Below are 18,332 nucleotides of genomic sequence, written 5' to 3'. Positions count from 1 at the left end.
AAAGGCACGATGGCAGTGTTACTGAACACTTTTCGGATCTGTTCCTTTCCCTCAGAGTGAGATTTCCTGTTTGCTTTTCAATGGCAACTTGCTTTCAGTGTCAAAGTATCCGTTATCATGTGTTATAGAAGCAACAAGATACTAAGACTTCCTTTTTAAACCTCATTTATACGTAATCCATGCAGAGAAAAATAAATGCACATAAGAAAGTTGTCATGTCTTTCATGCCCTTTCAACATGTAGGGCAATGTATATCTCTCGCATGCTTCCCTTATAAGGCTTTACTGCCCTGGGTTCAGGATCAATTCACTAGGACACCAAAGTAGCCACCAGTCAGCAATAACTGCAGTGTACAAATTGGAAAAATTTATGGTAAATGATATGTAAGTTTTACAAGCAAAAATAATCATATATATAATATATACATAAAGTATGTTAGATGTATTTAAATGTTGCTTTATTTTATAACGTGATTATGCATTCTGTCAATGCCTTTATTGTTGCATATGTGTATTAGAGTATTATTATTTATATTTTACACCTTAAACAAATAGACAAAACATAATATAGCAGAGAGTAATGAAATCGCTTGCAACTGGAAGAGCACATATTGATCTCCAACAAAATTTCCCCAAATTATTAAGTTAAGCAAACAGACTGTCAGTAAGCCTCTTAGTCCGAAAAAGATATGCATAAATACTGGCTATGGAAAATGTCATTTCTGAATACTATATACTCCATTCTAGAAATAAATTGTATTAAAATTTTATTCACTAACAACAAATCTCTAACGCAGACTGATCCAAAAGTGTATATTTAATTTAAAATTAAATTTTACCATCACAGAGTCAGTCACAGGATCCAATTTCGTACTTTGAACCACAGAAATTGTTCTTAAAATTTATTTTTTTGTATATAAATACATAATTTTCTGTTTTGTTCATGGAATTCGGGACTCAATGCAGTCAAGGCATTTAGATTTAACACTGGTTACAGCTTCACAATTTTGTATGCAACCACATTTCGGACTTCTAAAATACAAGTTTTTGTTTATCTAGAGAATCATGTCTTATTACAGTGTTTTAATTACTCTGCACATTTAATTAATGACACTGCTGTTTTACAGATTAAGTTTCAAACAGTAACTCTTAAGTCATGAGTTATATGTTAACAGAATTAGAAGAGGTTCAGATGTGTGAAAAAGGATAGACAGAAGGCACATCAGTTGAAGGGAAGAGACTTGTGGGATAACAAAATGAACCTGGCATGTACTGGAAGACATCTTAGAAGATGTGACAATAAATTGGAAGGAAAGATTAGAGCCTTATCATCCACTGACCTGTATAAAACAAATTATGCCAGAAGAAAAAAACTGCAAGGGAAGCATTTGAAAGTAAAATTTAACAGCACAGACCAATACATATTACATGCCAAGATCTTTCCACATAAGAAAGAACTCATGTAGAATGTATCATAAAAACTTGTTTTAGCTACTGCAGTGGCGCTGCAAGCTACATCAGGCAAGAGTAAACTACACAGACTGAAAACAATGCAATGAATGTAGTGTGCAGTATCACCCTGCAGAAGTAAATGCAGACACATACATAATTATTACATATTTGGGAAAGAAGATTGTTGTCTGCTGGGATGTGAAGTTGTGTAGTCTGGTACATTACCAGCATTTCAGACGAACCTGCTGTGTTCTTCTAACATGAAGATGGCATCACATATCCCACAAGACAACAACCTTCATACTCAACACTATCAAAACCTCAAAGTCTCAAGCTTTGTAAATATCATGACTCAGTGACGGACACTTGTGTAACTTTAGCAGTTTGGATGACCAGTGAGAATTAGAAAATGTGGTATAAAAGGCTGTGTTCCACCCCACAAAAAGTAATATTAAGAGCCCTTCAGGAACCATGGAATTCTTGCTGCATAAGGCACTAGTTGACTTGAACACAGACAAACTGCAAAGAAAATTCATATTGTGGCCTTCTGGGTGGCTGACACTGCACAAGTCAGGTAGGTGGGTTCCTACATAACAGAAGACCACAATGTGAATGTTCACTGGTGGGAAAACCTCGAACATGCAAAGAAAATGTCTGCCGAAGAGCCAGAAACTGTCTACCGCCGATAGCGACCCAGGTATGCTTTGCAGTTGGGGCAGTTGTGGTGTACGTCCATGCACTCGTCAATGCAGCACGGAATAAGGCAGCAACCAAGCCAACAGCTACAAAGGAAAGAGAGTGATATGATATATTCTTTTTTTAGTTGGTATTACTGCCCTCTTTGCTAACTGATAATGCCAGCCATTAAAATTGAATATGAAAACAAACTGAACTGCTCCAGCATTAAGAAAGAAAGAAAGAAAGTGCCACTAATCACAATGCCTTAAGAATTTTCATTAAGCAATTTCTAAATGAATAAAAGAAATTACAAGAAGTTTGTGGATTACAGCCCAGTATCTCCATCAGCACCAAGCTTTCTGTACTTGTCATGCAACCAAAGCACAGGAGCCCCTCAACGGGGGACATATCTGTAATTACCAACATCCATCTGGAAAATGACTGCATGACATGGAGAAACTGCTCATGACATGCCCATTTCAGCAGCCTCAGCTTTCTGAATTCTGACTGAAATATTACAGGGGTGGAAAACCACTGCCAAGCAGATTTAAAGATGACTACATAAGAGTGGCTGAAACATTCTTTTTGGCTATGTAAGTTAGTGTGACCACAGGAGATGGGAGAATGCACTTGCAAATTTAACACAGAATATTTCTGAATTTCAGTTAAGCAGACTGTACTCACCCAAGAAGAGCTATCACGACACCAGAGATGTAGGCAATGATTCCTGGTTCCGTTTTGGTGGCAGTGTCAATCTCAGCCTGACAATATGGGCATATCATATGCGTGGGCTGTGGGCCGACTGGTACTACAGTCGTCACAATCGTTGGTCCACCAGACACTGCATCCAAACAGCTCTGTTAGTCTGTGTTAATCGTCAAGTAACACAAGGTACATAGTGGAACACAGTGAATGTTCCTCAGCTTAAAATTTATTTAGGCTGCCTCATATTTCTGTATTCAATCAAGTCTTTTGCAGATTTAACAGTGTCAAGTGATCAAATTCACAAGTTTGATGTCTGTGTCCAAAATTCCACTAGTATGGAGAGATAGAAAGTATATAGCCCGTGGGTTAAAGTGGCTGGAGCATAATTCTGACCACTCTGTTGAGTTAGGAAAGGGCAAAGCTTTGCCCCTGCAATACCATGGAGTTCAATATGGCATAACTACACTAAACAGTACATCTGTTCTATCAAATTGCTGTGATTGAAAGCTTTTTAATATATAATATAATTTTTATTTAATACTGAAAAATAATCACACAAATTAAATTTTCTGTTGGGCCATGTTTTCTTACGTGACTGTCCAGGTGTAAATGGGCTTGATGGTGGCACACCACCCACAGCCTGAGAATAGCTTGGGGGTGCAGCTGGTGGGGGACCATATGCTGGAGGAGCATTATGCTTACTCATGCTGACTATATCTGTAACAGAAATTACAGCTGGTGTATGGTGATGCTAAACCACAACACTCCTTCCTTACTACACCAATTTGCCTTGCACATTTTCTATGTTTCCAAAAATATAACTTTACAAGCTGAATGACGCAATCCTGCTGATTAACAGCACTTGTCCTTATCGTGCTCATTCACACACACATTCATAACAGCAAATTCAATATGAACACTCCAAGTACCAGCTCAAATGTGTACATGAAGCAAAATAACCTCGTTTACATCTGTTCGGTTACGCCTCCTCTCTTATAGACCGTTTCACCCACTCCAAAATAAAAAAAAAACTATAAGTAGACTGAAGGCCTTCCGACGTACAAACTGCCAAGCCCATCACCTAATTTTAGATTCCAGAAAGCTACCATGTAAACAATCCAAATTTTGGGCAAAATAAATTCTCATCTTTTAAATAGATAATAACCAACCTATGTTACTCCTAGATAATACGAAACAACTGTTAACACCCAATGTAAAAGCAGCGGATATTAATAGGAAAAAGTAACACTAATCCTCTTCAGCTAATCACAATCATAACGTTGATAACCAGCACTCCGTGACTATGACGCAATGCACCATTGATTGAACAGTCATGCCAAAACAGCGTCCGAGATTTATTTAGTAAGAATGCTTCCGTAACAATTTAATCATTGTCTTATTATTCATTGTATGAACAGCAATAAGTGATAACAAACACATATAATGACGTAGTGGTTTACTGTAAACAGTATTGGCATACGTCATATGCATTAACAATTTCCAGTTAATTTTACATGTACGTGTTTCTTAACCTGGGAATTAAGCACGACAGTTGGAACTCCTGGAAAGCGTTGCGAAATGAAGACCGATGCAGACGATGCAGGCCGACAGTCACAACCCGACACAACAGTTAACGTAGTAGGCAGTAGTGGTTTAGTGATCGTTTGTACGTATGATTTCACGTAATTTGTGGACATTATTGTGAAATTTGCCCAAAGATTTTGTCATAATCGCACCTTAAATTTCTGCTCACATCATGCGTTTATATTCTGTAAGTGTAAATCTATATTACTTTCGAAATATACGGATTACAGTTTAGTGAAACGAAAGTACTGCTCAACATATGCTCGACCTCCACGTCATGGTTTAGTTGCTTCGTATTTCGTGTCTTCATTTAAGTTTGCAGACTGAATCGGTAGTGGGTAAATTGCAGCCTTTTAGAAAGAGCATTGGTGTATATCTTGTAGCAAATCAGAGTCTTAATATTTTCACGTGTTAGTGACTATTTCGGATTTATAATTGTATGTTATGAAGGCTTTAACTCGTAACTATAAAATAACAGTCACGCCGATTTACACATTCAAATTTTACCTAATTTTACTACCTCAGACTCGAGACTCCCCAACCTGGAGGGCCAGGCCCCTGTATTTATAACCTGCAGGGACAAGGTGACCCAGTTATACTCCCAGGCATTTGGTTCCCTTTTCATCACCACCTACAACTCGCAGGGCTAAGGTGGAGGTATTCGAACCCTTCTCCACACGGGCATACAGTTGGACTCAAAGTCAAAGTCACATTGTGACTGATGGTCAGTCAGTCAATCAGTCTTGGTGTGGAGCCCTATGTGTGGCTTATGACCAGATATTTATTCCTGTTTGATAGTTATTATCTTGTTATTGTGGGTCGCCCTCTCTGACTAGAGGACGGGTCTGTCTTTTGTCAGAGTCATTGCAGTAGTAAGTCATTTGTCATAATGTAAAGGATATTTACATTTTACATGTTAAACATGTTAATAAATGTATATAAAATATACAGGGCCTCTGTCAGTCCAGATAATTTTTGGAGCATACAGTAAACAGTTAGTTACAGTGATTGTTTTACTTTGTGTTGTCTTTCTGCTTTGTTTGTGTTATACTTCTGACCTTTTCATATCCATTGTATTATGGACTTTTGTAATGTGAAATGTATGTATGTATGCAATATTTCTAGTAGCTTCCATTACAACAACAGTCTGTTCACTTTATACTCAGGCTTCGCCTTGTCCAATATTGCGAACATTTTCGTTGTCATGATTTTGTATGACTTCTGCTTGTTGCCTGTTAACTGTTGTTAACTGTTGGACTGTACCTTAGTTCTCATTATATGATCTCAGCCAAGACTACACATAAAACGTCCATTTCCATGGTTTCTTTGTTGTTGCGTGTTTATTCATTGTCACAGAAATGTGTTTGATTTGCCTTGGAAACATATTTACTGGCTATTTCTTAGCAATGGGTGAGTTTTCTTGTTAAAGTTTACCAGCTTTTCAGCTGTCACATCACAATGTTTTTCTTAACACAGGGAGTAGGAAAGGTTCTGCCCTTCGTGCTCTTCTTAATTATCCTGCAGGAGGCAGTGAGCCCACCTGTGACTCAAAAGAAGAAGGGCCATGAAGACAACAAGATTGATGATACAGATGAAGAAGACCCAGTAAGTCCTGAACTTTGTAGCAAGCACACTCCTTATTAACAGTTATTATTAAGTGTTCATTTTCTGGAACAAGGAATGGGATTTGACCAGTGGTATCAGTAAAAAGTAAAGTAAAGGTATCCCTGTAACAGGCCGTGGAGGCCCATAGGGTTGTGAGATGTTGCAGTTCCCACATTTTTTAGACAGTTGGCTCATAGATGGCAGCAAGGTTGTCAGACTTATGCGCTGGCCACCCTTTACCCCCAAGAATATTCCTGGTACTCACTTCTGTTAGCGGCTGAGTCAACCCCAGGGCCATAGGGCGGCTGGAAGGATTAGGTCAATTGAATAAATCCAATGACCTCATCGGGACTTGAACCCGCGACCTTCTGGCTTGTAGAATAGTGCTGTGGGACACGTGGAGTGAAGTCTTGAAAACTTCCATGTATGATTAATGTAATAATAAAATGTACATAATTGTAGAAGAAAATGCTTCTTGGAGAAAGAAAGGATTTGCTTTTGCTGTGGTGGGACTATAGGTTATTTTTCTTTGACCAGTGGGATTCAAGATACAAGAGGCTGAGGAGTGCTGGTATTGAGGATGCTAGAACTTCAGAACCATTTTTCATGTTCCTGCATATCATGTTTTAAATTTTTGTAAATAAGATGTCTGTTAACATCTGTTTTAGGGTGGCCTTCAGATTGAATATAACCGATACCTGAAAGAAATAGTCACAGCATTGGAGAGTGACCCAGAATTCAAATCAAAGCTGGAGAAAGCTGAAGAAAGTGATATTCGGGTGTGTTACAATTGTGACTTACCATTAACTGAAAATTCAGATGGAAGATCATTTGGTCTGACTGCTTGGTAAACACTACATATTGCCTTTTTCAGTCAGGGAAGATTGCTAGTGAGCTGGAATATGTGAATCATCATGTTCGAACCAAGCTTGATGAAATTAAACGTACCGAGTTGGAACGGCTCCGTCACCTTGCTACGAAGGAATATGAGCTGCGCCATGGAATGGACACAGAACACTTGAAGATATCGCCAGAGCACCTTGATCTTTCAAATCCACATACCTTTGAGATTGAAGATTTGCGGAAACTCATTTTAAAGGTTACATGCACAAACTTACTCTTATGTATGTCTACAAGTATTCAGCATTTTTGGTATTTTGCTGTGGCTGTCATCTTATCATTGTGCATGTTCTATCATGATATTGGTTGTCCTAAATGCCTGCAGACCAGGCATGATATATGGGAAATGTGTGAATTTAAAAGAGGTATTAGTTATTGTGACATACTAATTATGTTAATATTTTCTCTGTATTCATACCTTCAAGAGTCAAATTTTGAATACCAGGTGGGAAATTACTCACCAGCAAAAGAATTTTTGTCACCCCTGATTACAAGAAAATCATAATTTTCAACCCATGGCTTTTTCTTTAATGCAGCTGTTATTGTCTCTCTGTAGTTTGTTAAATTATTTCTTTTATCTGCTTCATTTTATAAAGATGTCCTAATTAATGTTAGAACTGGATTTCAGGAAAAAAATATTTACAACTTGTATCAGTTTTTGGTGACTTGGTGACAGGCATCACATATAATGCTTTGTACCATTACAGACAACTGCAGACATAGCTGAGGCTGACAGAAAGCGCCGTGAAGAATTTAAGGAGTATGAAATGCAGAAGGAATTTGAAAAGCAAGAGAAACTGAAGGCATTGGATGAAGAGCATAAAAAGCAGATGGTTAAGGACTTGGAGGAACAAGAACAGAAGCACAAGCAGCACGAGCCAGTAAGTACCGTATCCGTATTGTTTTAAGTGTCTTTAGTATCTCATGATGGGGTTTTCGAAATTTGTGACACTCCAATCCCCTAAAGTAATAGATAGATTTATGTGACTTTCGTCTTTGCCAGCCAGCAAAGAAGTACAGTTTTGTCCGTTTTTCAAGGTCTCTATCAGGCTGTATGGTGTCATCAGGAAACTGAGTAGCTTTTCAGCCACTCAACTCCCACAGTAAGCTGTAAGAAGTGTCTATACAATCAGGAAAAAATTCATGAAATATTTCGCTGACTACATTTTCTGAAAGCATCTATAAGATTATTCTGTCTTACCAGAACTGTGTGTGGATACAACTGTATTTTAAGTAATTCTTGAAAACTTGGTATGTGTATGTGTGTCTCCCCATTAGAGTGTTATGACTAAGGCTGAAAACCCACTGATGTGACTAGTCACGAGCAGCTAGCCGCTCTGTCGCGCGTGTCTGTTAGTTGTACATATTAGGTGTGTGACAGCTCTGCTGTCTGTGTGCCATGTTCCAAAACTTAACCGCGTACGGCTCATAAAAGCAATACAAATAACAGCCGCGAGCGACAACACTCGACAAACCGTGCGCTGCTTGTCGCGTCAGTGGGTTTTCAGCCTAACAGTCTGAGAAGCCATGTCATGTGAGATTTGGGGTTCCCACAGCAGTGAATATTAAGACTACATTGCTCTGGGATACTCCGCTTTGTAGATTGGTAGATGTTAGAGCAGTCAATCGAGTCTCTGTTTGAAAATATGGAAAATGAAGAGTGATGCAGCGTGCCCCAGTAACATCACTTAGAAAGGGAGACAGGAGCAGAGAGAGAAATAAGCTCTGAAGCTAAGCTTTTCATTTATCCGGTGTTGTTACTTGATGTTTGTGCAGGAAAAGGGTGCAGAGACTAGACTGACTGCTAGTACTGTAGTTTGTAGTATTTTGGAGGAACCTGCTGCCGTCAACTTCAGATCAGGAAAGCCACTTAAACTGTGTTCAAGTTAGGACTTCAGGAACAACTAAATAATGAAGTAACTGCTTGTCGCTCACCTGGTCAAGAAACCCACCATTTATGGAGCTAGAAGGCTCAGTATCATCTTCATAAGAGCTATTGTGACCCAGTTGAAGTGAGATAACACTCTTTACATCTCACTTCTCTAAGGTCCATTTTAGTATTATCCTACCATCCTACCAGGTCTCCCAAATGAGCATAGTTTGTATTACTGTGATTTCAGCTACACCATCCAGGCAGCAAACAGCAGCTTGAGGAGGTGTGGGAGAAGCAGGACCATATGGATAATCAGGAGTTCAATCCAAGAACATTTTTTCATTTGCATGGTAAGTATTATACTCATGCTGACTTTAGTGAGCTCCTCTGGTAAGGAAAAGTGAATACATTCTGTCATCAGTAGCTAATTGAATATACTGAAATGCAAGTCAGAAGTAGCCAAGCAAGTTTCCTTAAATTAGACCATAAATGTTGCTTCCTTCCTTATCTTTTCAAGTCTACTTTCATCCGTTTGTTTGTTGCACTGTTCAAGTAGTCAGGAATACTGACCATGTCTTCAATATCCTTAGACCAGTTTCCACGAACTTTGTCAGTTATCAGAGATCTTGAAGGTGCATAACTGAAGCCAGATAATTTTCTGGGATATGTTGCTGTATAGTTTAGTTAACTGCTGTTTTGGATGAATTTGCTGGTTCTGATTTTGCCTTGAAGATGGAGGCAGTAGTTTGCTCCAAAACATGTACCTATGTACACATTTATGTGGTGTCACATCATGGTAGACCATGATCAGGATTCTCACTACTCCAAGAGCTTCAGTTCTGACGCAGCATTTCTTATTTGGTGCATTCAACTGTTATCAGTCTGATTGTCTTTCATTCTTCTTCTCCTGCTCCTTCTTAATTGTCTTTATATTCTTTATTTTGACACATGAGTTTCAGGAATAGGTACAGTGCAACTTTGATTTCACGCCTTTTGAAGGGACCACCAAAAATTTAAAATTGAGGATACTGTAAAATCAGGAGTTGCAAGCACTGTATTTTCAAATCACACTATAGAATTTAAGCAGCTTTTGAGGCACATTCACAAGAATTGCAAAACAAGCACCTGTTGGTGTCTTCCTGTCTGTTTGTCCATCCACCTGTATGAAATCGCTTGGATTCATTTGGACGGAGTTTTGTGACAGTTTGTAATGGAGGAATTGTACTGAAATTTATCAGGTAAATTAAGTTTTGGTTAAGGCCACACCATAGCTGAAGCGGTTAGTCGCTGGCTCCCCACTGTGGTGGCCCCGGTTCGATCCGGGTGTGGTCAAGTCGGATTTATGGTGGACAAAGTGGCGCTGGGGCAGGTTTTCTCCAAGTACTTCGGTTCCCCTGCCAATCTTCATTCCACCAATTGCTCCACAATCACCCTCACCTATCATCTGGGGCTGGTACAATAGGCCAGAAGTGGCCACAGTACAAGGGACTTAGTCCCACCCCACTAGCAATAAAAAATAAACAAAAAACTTTGCTTAAAATTTGACAAAAATAATGGAACACTTTATACCAAGACCTCCTTCCCCTTTTAAGTATCCTGATTCATCAAATATTCCATTGATGGCTTCACTCTGGGGTTGTTGCCGTGGGAGTGAAACTGTGGCCATTCTGCTAATTAATTTCATAGATTATATATCTGAATGACCCTTCAATGTTACATTATATGTAATTTTCCTGTGTTCCTTTGTTGTGACACCAGACTCACTGGTTTGGATCTGTTGTTACAGATTTAGATGGCAATGGTGTGTGGGATGCAGATGAAGTAAAAGCACTGTTTCTTAAGGAGCTAGATAAGATGTACACTCCGGGTGCATCAGAGGATGACATGCGTGAACGCATCGAGGAATTAGAACGTATGAGAGAGCACGTCTTCAAGGAGGCTGATACAAACAAGGATGGACTTATTAGGTAACCTGGAAATGTTTTACACATGGCTGCATGGAAGCTTGGAGTTCAAGTAACAGCCATTTTTGCGCATTTAGAGGGAATCACAACAGAGACATTGCATGTGCGGTCTCATATGCAGTTGACCGTGACTGCATTACCTCAGAAATTAAATCGTTCATTGCTTGGTAGATCATGGTCTGTTAGCGAATACTGTCCAACACTCAAATCTGTCTGCCAAGTAAAGCTGGTTTCAGAAAAATCAAAATTTTGCATTGGGACCGCTACTACACATACTATTACTTTTCTGATGATACCATCCGCAGAATTTAATTAGGGGCACATGCTCCATAAATGTGTGGATTCAGTCAAAATCATTGTACCTGTTTTCAAGGAAAACACATTTTTGTATTTTGGGGCCCTTTCTGTAGGCTCTGGTTAGTATAGCTAGGTTGTTAGTATTCACTGGGCACTGACCTGTAACATATTTCCATAAATACCAAATATAAATAGAATCCATGGAGAAAGAAGGCTGAAGATAGACAAGAATGACTAGGAATAGTGAGAGAGGCAAAGGTTACACTTAAAAGGACCATATAGTCAAAGGAGGTAAAGAACAGAATGCATGCAGATGCTCAGATGCCAGTTGGGCGCACATACATACATTTTTTCTCTCTTGTGTGCTTTAAAATGTGATTTCTGAAAGCAGTGGTTATTAAGATGCAAAAAGAATTGCCCTCTCTCAAAAAATAGAGTTTATGTAACTTTTTGTCTATGCAACTACATTTACCACGAGCAGTGTCGGTGTTTCTAGTGTGTGTGGTTCTGTGAAGGGATTTGACACTCAGAAGGGTTGAAAAACAGTTCTGTCTTGTGATTGAAGCTATGAAGAGTTCCTAGCACAGACCCAGAAACCCGAGTTTGAGAAGGATCCTGGCTGGGAAGGTCTGGACGAGCAGCAGATCTATACCCAAGATGAGTACAGGGCGTTTGAGATGAGACGACAGGAGGAAATACAGAGGTTGATAGCCCAAGGGGTGGTAAGTTACCTGATCTGCTATAATAGCATGCCTTGTTCTGCACTCCACTTGTTACAGTTTCAATGTCACAGTGTTTATGTACACTTGCAAGTTTATGTTATCATTGTCTCATAGTAATTTGTGAATTAGTGCTAGTTGCATCGTGTATGTAGTTGCTGGGATCCTCATTTCTATCACATTACCCGTTTCCAAGGCTCAGTACCAGAAGCCATATTTTCCCAAAGAAAACCGGGTTTTATTGCAAGCCTCCATTGTACCAAAGATTGCTGTCTCTTGGGATTTGATACTGTATAGTTCTGGGGAAATGTTATTGATGTTTTGGGAACCTCCTGCAGGATAGAAACAGAAGTCATGCTGCAAAACAAGGGTACAGATGTAAGGAAAGGAGGAAAGGAACTGAGGCTGTGAGTGGGCCCTTCCAGACCCACTTTATCTCAGTTGCCCTTCTTCTCTGTATCTCTACCATCACTTTCTTGTTTTATCCTGAAGATGGAAGCAGGAGGTTCATCCAAAATGTTGGCAACTTCACACCACACTACACATCGCGTCCCAGAAGACTGTAATCGTCTTTTATCCTGTTTGTATAGCTACAAGATAGTTCAGTGCAGCCTCAAATGGACCTGTTGCACCAGTCCGAAATGTTAGATGGGAACGGAGCATAGGTGGAATGATTAGTGGGAAGGGAAACTGGAGTACTGGGAGAAAAACATCCCCATGCCATTTTACTGGCACAGATCCCACATGGGCTATGTAGGGCAGCTTGTCAGTTAACTTCAAGAATCAAAACTTTCTAATGAAATTGTATGTCTTATTATTAAAGAGAGAACTGAAAATATGCAGCATTTTAGTTCCTGTCCCAGGAAATAACGCTAACATGCCACGGATCTGTGATTTCCAGCATTTCATGTGTGTTTAAGATTTACTGCAGGAGTCCTGTAGTTCTGAAACAACTGCTGCATGTGAATGCATTTGTGCTTCATCTTGCTACACTGTCAGCATCTCACACTATAAAGTGTCAAATGATGAGGTGACTGGTGAATAATAAATTTGAAAGAATTTGGAAGGACCTAATCAAAATGCCATCCTAGCAGTTTCCTGAAGAGACTGAGGAAAACCACAGAAGCCTCAGTCAGGATAGCTAATGTTCCAGCTGAGATTGGAAGTGAGCATCTCTTGAACACAGTTCTAGACTCTTAGCCACTACACCAATATGGTCTTTCAATCATTTTTAAAGTCAACACTAATATTTTTAATTTAACAGATTCAACTTTTCATATGCATAATGTTAAAGAATCTTCAGATAGTGGTCTTGTGGGATGTGACGCCAAACAGTTTGGTAGATAGGTATCGTGTTTCACAGGAACCTGCTTCATGTATCTTCATGGTGAACAAACTTCCACTGTACACAGTTGTCACATGCCAGAAGACAGCAACTTCCTCATGGTCTTTTTATGTTCATTGTGTCCGAGTTGGTTGCCCTTCTGCTTTATATTTGGTAAGTCCCCAGATTCGAACCTTGGCCTGGAGATTGGCTGTCCTGACTGAAGGTTCTTCTTGTTTTCCTCAGTCCTTCCAGTAAATACCAGGATAGCACCCAAAATTGGTCATAACAGCTTCCTTCTATGATGTTCCTAAACCTCTATTCATTAGTCATTCTGTTATTCAGTTACATGTAGTGTGAGCTGTTGATGTCATCATCAAGCAAACAGGATAGTCCAGGAACTGCTTAGGAAGACTGTAATTTGCTACATGCTCTGTGTTCTGCATTTGAAACTAATGCAGTGGTTTCTTGTTGAAAGACACAATAGGAAAGACATTTTCCAAGATTGTGATGCTGATGGTACATTAATGGTGGAGATGAATGTTTGAAAGCAGGAGCTTAGCAACCTAATACATTACTGTGTCATATAGATACCACCCTATCCCAACGGCATGCCCCCACCACTGCACGGCATCCCCCCACCACACACTGGATACCAACAAGGTGCTCAAGGGCAGCAGTACTACCAACAGCAAGTAGGTATTCAGTATGTAACTTATACAAGAAAACTACAGTAGAATTTGTGGCAAACTTAACTTCTCACTCTGTAAGCAGCGAGTGCTGAGTCAGAGTTGAAGCCCCCAAATTAAACACTGAGAATGTAAGTAATGATGTAAACAGTGGAATGTTGACTAGCACTGGAAAACCAAGGGAACTTGGAGAAAAACATGTTCCGCGGGAATGTTATGCAATGTCATCCGGAATTGAACGCGATGATGTGGGATGAGAAACCAGCATGTAACTGCCTGAGATATGATGCAGCCTCTCTAACAAAGTTATACAGAAAAATAAAGCATTTAAAACTAATATTTGTCATTGAGAGAATAGCATGCCAGCTACTTAGTATGAATTTTGAGTGTTTTGTTTCATTCTGAATGCAGTTAATTTGCTTGAAACTTGCATGAAGTTTCTGTGTGGTGCACTGTGCAGAACAGTAAATGATATGTGGGGAAGAACTTGAGAGTGGGTAGTCAGATGTAAATGTGTGCATTATCCTTAGAGAGCTTGAATGTAGGGAAAGAAAATTCCAATCCAGAGTTAAGACAGCAGAAGCTTACAGTGTGCCGCTTACATCCTGTAATCGCTGTTATGGTGTGCACAGAATTATGATAAAGTAATTCAGTGTATAACATTTCACAGCAATCTTACAACCCTTTGAGGTACAAAGTTCATATAAATAATATTTATATTTAAAAATTCAGTGCCTGTCTCACAGAAATCACGTCTCTTTTGCAGAGACGAGCTGAGTGATGTTGTTTATTGAAATAATCGCAGTTTATTGTGAGAATCATGTTAAACATGTAAATACACTGTGTAGGGAAAGCGCAAAGTCTTGAATAATAAGCAGGTGATACATATAGTAGCCACTATACTTTGACGGGTTCCCACACTAAGGCCCACCATTTCAGTGCTTCCAGTGCTCTGTACTTTTTTTTTTTAATTACTGTCATCAATAGATGCTATAGGTTTTCTGGATTGACCTCTTCAGAACACTATTGTATCATAAGTTTCTGTGGTTTCAGTTTAGGTGTCATGTCTTTTCAGATATGTTGAGATGAAACAGATCCTAAGCCACTTGTTTCTAAGATGGTAACTTAGGAAAGAGTTGATTGGTGGCAAAGCAACTGAGCAATAACTTGCAGACAGTATTCAGATAATTGATAATGAATCAGTCATTATTATTATTACTGAGAATGTCATTGATATGGTAGTGGTTATGTTACGAATGTGAGTACTTGAAGAGTTTCCTTGGACTTCATTACTCAAGCATGTGGATTAATTTAGGAAGTATATATTTTTGCATAATGTTCCTCCTAATTGGCAAAGAATCAGAGCCTAGCCTTTGCTTATGCAATCATTATGATACTAATTTATCTTACTCCAAATGACCAGTATCCTATCCACAAAATCCAGACACATGGACCACACCACGGGTGTTCGGAAACTGCAGCATATGAGGAGATGAAATACATCATGCAAAATGTAAACTCTACAGATAATATAGAACTCGGTTTACTATGTGGTAGTGCTTCGTAACATGCCACAGATGTCAGTTACTGCATCCCAGTTAATTGCATTATGTGTGTTTTCAGTTCCCCTCACAGCACCATCCTGGTTCACAACAGGTACCGCAGTATGGTGGCCACATGTCTCATCCTAACCAGGTACCACAGGGTCAGATGTATGCTAACCAGGTACCACAGGGACAGGTGTATGCTAACCAGGTACCACAGGGTCAGATGTATGCTAACCAAGTGGCACAGGGTCAGATGTATGCACCAGGCCAGATGTACCCTGGTCAGGTACCACCTCAAGTTCATCCAGGACAAGTGCAACCCCAGGCTCAACCTGGAGAAGTTCCACCCCAGGCTCAACCCAGACAAGTGCCACCCCAGGCTCAGCCCGGACAAGTTCCACCCCAGGCTCAGCCCGGACAAGTACCACCCCAGGCTCAGCCCGGACAAGTACCACCCCAGGCTCAGCCTGAACAAGTTTCGCCCCAGGCTCAGCCCGGACAAGTGCCACCCCAGGCTCAGCCCGGACAAGTTCTGCCCCAGGCTCAACCAGGACAAGTGCCGCCCCAGGCTCCACCTGGACAGGTGTCACCCGAGGTTCAACGAGAACAAGTAAATCCGGGCCAGAAATCAATACAGCCACCGCAGAGACAAAACAGTAATATTAATCTGCTGCCCCAACATGTGCCCCAGCCAGCTGAACATTTGAGGGATCCAATTGATGTGAATCAGTTGAGGCAGGGTGAAGGTAATGCAGCTAACAATCCACCACCACAGGCGCAAAAAGTTCCGTAATCCAGCGCTTTTGTGCATAGTTGTAGAAATGGCAGTATTGTACTGCATTAGGCAGCATGTATTAGTGTCAGATCAAGTGTAAACACCTCATCCTATGATTGAGTCACAGCAAAAGTGGAGGATAGATCATACAGGGATTAAAAGAACCTTTTCAGGGTCATGAACACAAATATTTGCCCTGTCGCAAGACACTCATAATGAGTCATGTGTCAGTTTCTGCCACATAAACATCTTTTAGTCCCCTATATATGTTGACAAGTGGTCAAAATCCAAAGCTACTGCTGTGTTTTGTCTCTCCCTTGCAACTACTTTGAAGAACGTACCATGAACAGACAACCACCGGAATGACATGTAGATAATCATGGCTGCAGCTTCCATTTCTACGTAAGCACATTATAAATGAACTGCAGAACATCTTATGAGCAGTGAGTGTTAGAGCATTTAGAATCCTTTTCTCCCTCTCCTCTTCCTGTTCTCTCTAATGTTGTGAAATGCCAGACCCGACGGGTACATGAACACAGAACTGTGAAAAGATTACTGTTCTGGACAGTCTGTACTCCAGCAATGGCACTTAAACATTAGGCATTTTGTACAGTGTAAAAAAAAAGAACTCCTTATGTAGAAGTGATGTTTGTCTGTCTGTCCATCTGTGACATAGTATCAGTGCAAAGACTGGTGAACAGATTTTCTTAAAATCTGATATGCTAGACTTTCACAACAAGTTGTCAGGCAATTCCAGTTTTGGGCATATTGATTTCACAACAAAGCCTAGAGTACATATGGTCAGAAATTGATTTTTTCCATGTATCCCCAAAAACCCTTAAATAGATTTTGTTTAAATTTAATATAGGAGGCCAACTAATTTACATTTCATTATTCCCATTTTAAGTAAGATTAATGCCATTGGTAATATTGTATACCATCTTGTCTTTACTTCTGAAACGGAAATGGACAGTGAATGTGACAGAGTGTTCTGTCACATTCTGACATGTGACTTATCTGGTGCTATTACATTAGTTTTGGTGTAACATTCTACCAGAGGTGATATAGCTCATTCAGGTAATGTGAAATCATTCTGTGAAATGAGTGAGGGTCACAATGGGTCTAGAATGGACTGCATAAACATTAGCAAAGATGGTAGCTCTTTCTCTTCAGTGTTAAATATGAACAAGGTGCTTTCTGAAATTTGAAAAGTGTGGTCATCTAGATTGTAATGCTGTGTATTCAGAGAAAGCCCATAACTTCTGTGAGGAATTGAGACATCTTCCCCCTTTAATTCCTTGACTTATGATCCATGACTTGTTAGTGTTCGCGCTCCTAGTTGTTGCATGTTATTTGCTGGGCAGTAACGACGTTACCTCAGAAACTGGATAAGCTTCATTGAAGGTTCATTACCAGGAATGTCCTGTGTGTGAAACACTGCATAGGAATATTCTTTGACATTCTAGTGAGAGTTAACACAAAAGGACAAACTGTGAAACAACTTGTTCCACATTCTGTGTTACAGTTACTTGCATTGTAGTTACGTCGTTGAGTAATAAAGTGATGTTGCAAGAATACGCCTTGAGGTCTTATTTCACGACAGCTTCATAGGAACATAAGCCTCTGCCTTCAGGGTAGAAGCAGCTCAGCTTGCTGCTTGCTTCTTTTGGTTTCTTGCTTGGCTTATTCTTCTACCCTGAAGATGGAGGCAGTATGTCCAAAATGTCAGGCTGCCCCTGAACTACTGAACTGAATGCGCTACTTTTGATAGTCACCGTCATGAGAACCTCAAATGCTTGAAATTTATATTCAGATATAGAATAACTTCCAGTGGCACATTAGACTACTTACAAGGACAACAGGCATCTCTTCAAATTCCATATTACCTGGTAGTAACAAAGATGTGTTCTGTGGATGTGGTACAGATATCTTATGTATCCTTAATAAAATAATTTTGAATAATGGTGGTGGATTCTTAGCTTACTCCAGAAACATTAATATATCTGATATGAGTGTTATGACAGGAAGATGACAGTGATCTAACTTTGAAATTTGGGTCCCCAATCATGACAGTAGTTCTCAGACCATCTACGCTCGTACAGGAGCCGCTGGCTCGAGATGTGGTTGTGATGTTTCATTGTTAACACTGGGTTGTATGCAAATATTACATACGTATATTGTGATGTGAATAAAAGGAACGTCAATAACCAGTACATTGCCT

General features: G+C 39.8%; 2 protein-coding genes across 4 annotated transcripts; one reads left to right on the top strand and one right to left on the bottom strand.

Annotated features, from left to right (window-relative positions):
• Positions 1 to 353: 353 nt before the first annotated feature.
• Positions 354 to 4,174, bottom strand: LOC111874355 (LITAF domain-containing protein). 2 transcript variants are annotated; one of them, XM_023869799.2, is made up of 4 exons: positions 4,004 to 4,174; positions 3,426 to 3,551; positions 2,814 to 2,970; positions 354 to 2,233 (listed from the first exon to the last, which is right to left on the bottom strand). In XM_023869799.2, exons 2-4 carry the CDS (start codon positions 3,538 to 3,540, stop codon positions 2,128 to 2,130), a joined length of 378 nt encoding a protein of 125 aa, XP_023725567.1. In that variant the 5' UTR covers positions 3,541 to 3,551; positions 4,004 to 4,174; the 3' UTR covers positions 354 to 2,127. The 2 variants fall into 2 exon arrangements, with proteins under 2 accessions (XP_023725567.1, XP_023725576.1); XM_023869808.2 differs by lacking the exon at positions 4,004 to 4,174 and adding an exon at positions 3,764 to 3,960.
• A 262-nt stretch (positions 4,175 to 4,436) lies between these two features.
• LOC111874017 (nucleobindin-2) lies at positions 4,437 to 18,324 on the top strand. Of its 2 annotated transcripts, XM_023869133.2 has the most exons (10): positions 4,437 to 4,605; positions 5,895 to 6,023; positions 6,692 to 6,802; positions 6,898 to 7,122; positions 7,631 to 7,804; positions 9,044 to 9,146; positions 10,583 to 10,763; positions 11,623 to 11,779; positions 13,691 to 13,795; positions 15,413 to 18,324. In XM_023869133.2, the coding sequence occupies exons 1-10, from the start codon at positions 4,591 to 4,593 to the stop codon at positions 16,127 to 16,129; spliced, it is 1,917 nt and encodes a 638-aa protein (XP_023724901.1). In that variant the 5' UTR covers positions 4,437 to 4,590; the 3' UTR covers positions 16,130 to 18,324. The 2 variants fall into 2 exon arrangements, with proteins under 2 accessions (XP_023724901.1, XP_023724909.1); XM_023869141.2 differs by lacking the exon at positions 13,691 to 13,795.
• The last annotated feature ends 8 nt before the right edge of the window (positions 18,325 to 18,332 follow it).

The sequence above is a fragment of the Cryptotermes secundus genome, unplaced genomic scaffold (genome assembly GCF_002891405.2).
Source record: "Cryptotermes secundus unplaced genomic scaffold, Csec_1.0 scaffold47, whole genome shotgun sequence".
NCBI lineage: Eukaryota > Metazoa > Arthropoda > Insecta > Blattodea > Kalotermitidae > Cryptotermes > Cryptotermes secundus.
Note: the sequence above shows the minus strand (reverse complement) of the source record. Positions and strands in the feature narration are given on the sequence as shown.

Excerpts from the sequence above, each read along its gene's own strand:
- LOC111874017 (XM_023869133.2), top strand. Across the intron at positions 10,764-11,622 it reads AACAAGGATGGACTTATTAG|CTATGAAGAGTTCCTAGCAC; the intron begins GTAACCTGGAAA and ends TTGTGATTGAAG. Across the intron at positions 11,780-13,690 it reads GGTTGATAGCCCAAGGGGTG|ATACCACCCTATCCCAACGG; the intron begins GTAAGTTACCTG and ends TGTGTCATATAG.
- LOC111874355 (XM_023869799.2), bottom strand. The coding sequence starts at position 3,540 with ATGAGTAAGCATAATGCTCCTCCAGCATATGGTCCCCCACCAGCTGCA. Across the intron at positions 2,971-3,425 it reads ATTTACACCTGGACAGTCAC|TGTCTGGTGGACCAACGATT; the intron begins GTAAGAAAACAT and ends GTTTGGATGCAG. Across the intron at positions 2,234-2,813 it reads GTCGTGATAGCTCTTCTTGG|CTGTTGGCTTGGTTGCTGCC; the intron begins GTGAGTACAGTC and ends TTTCCTTTGTAG.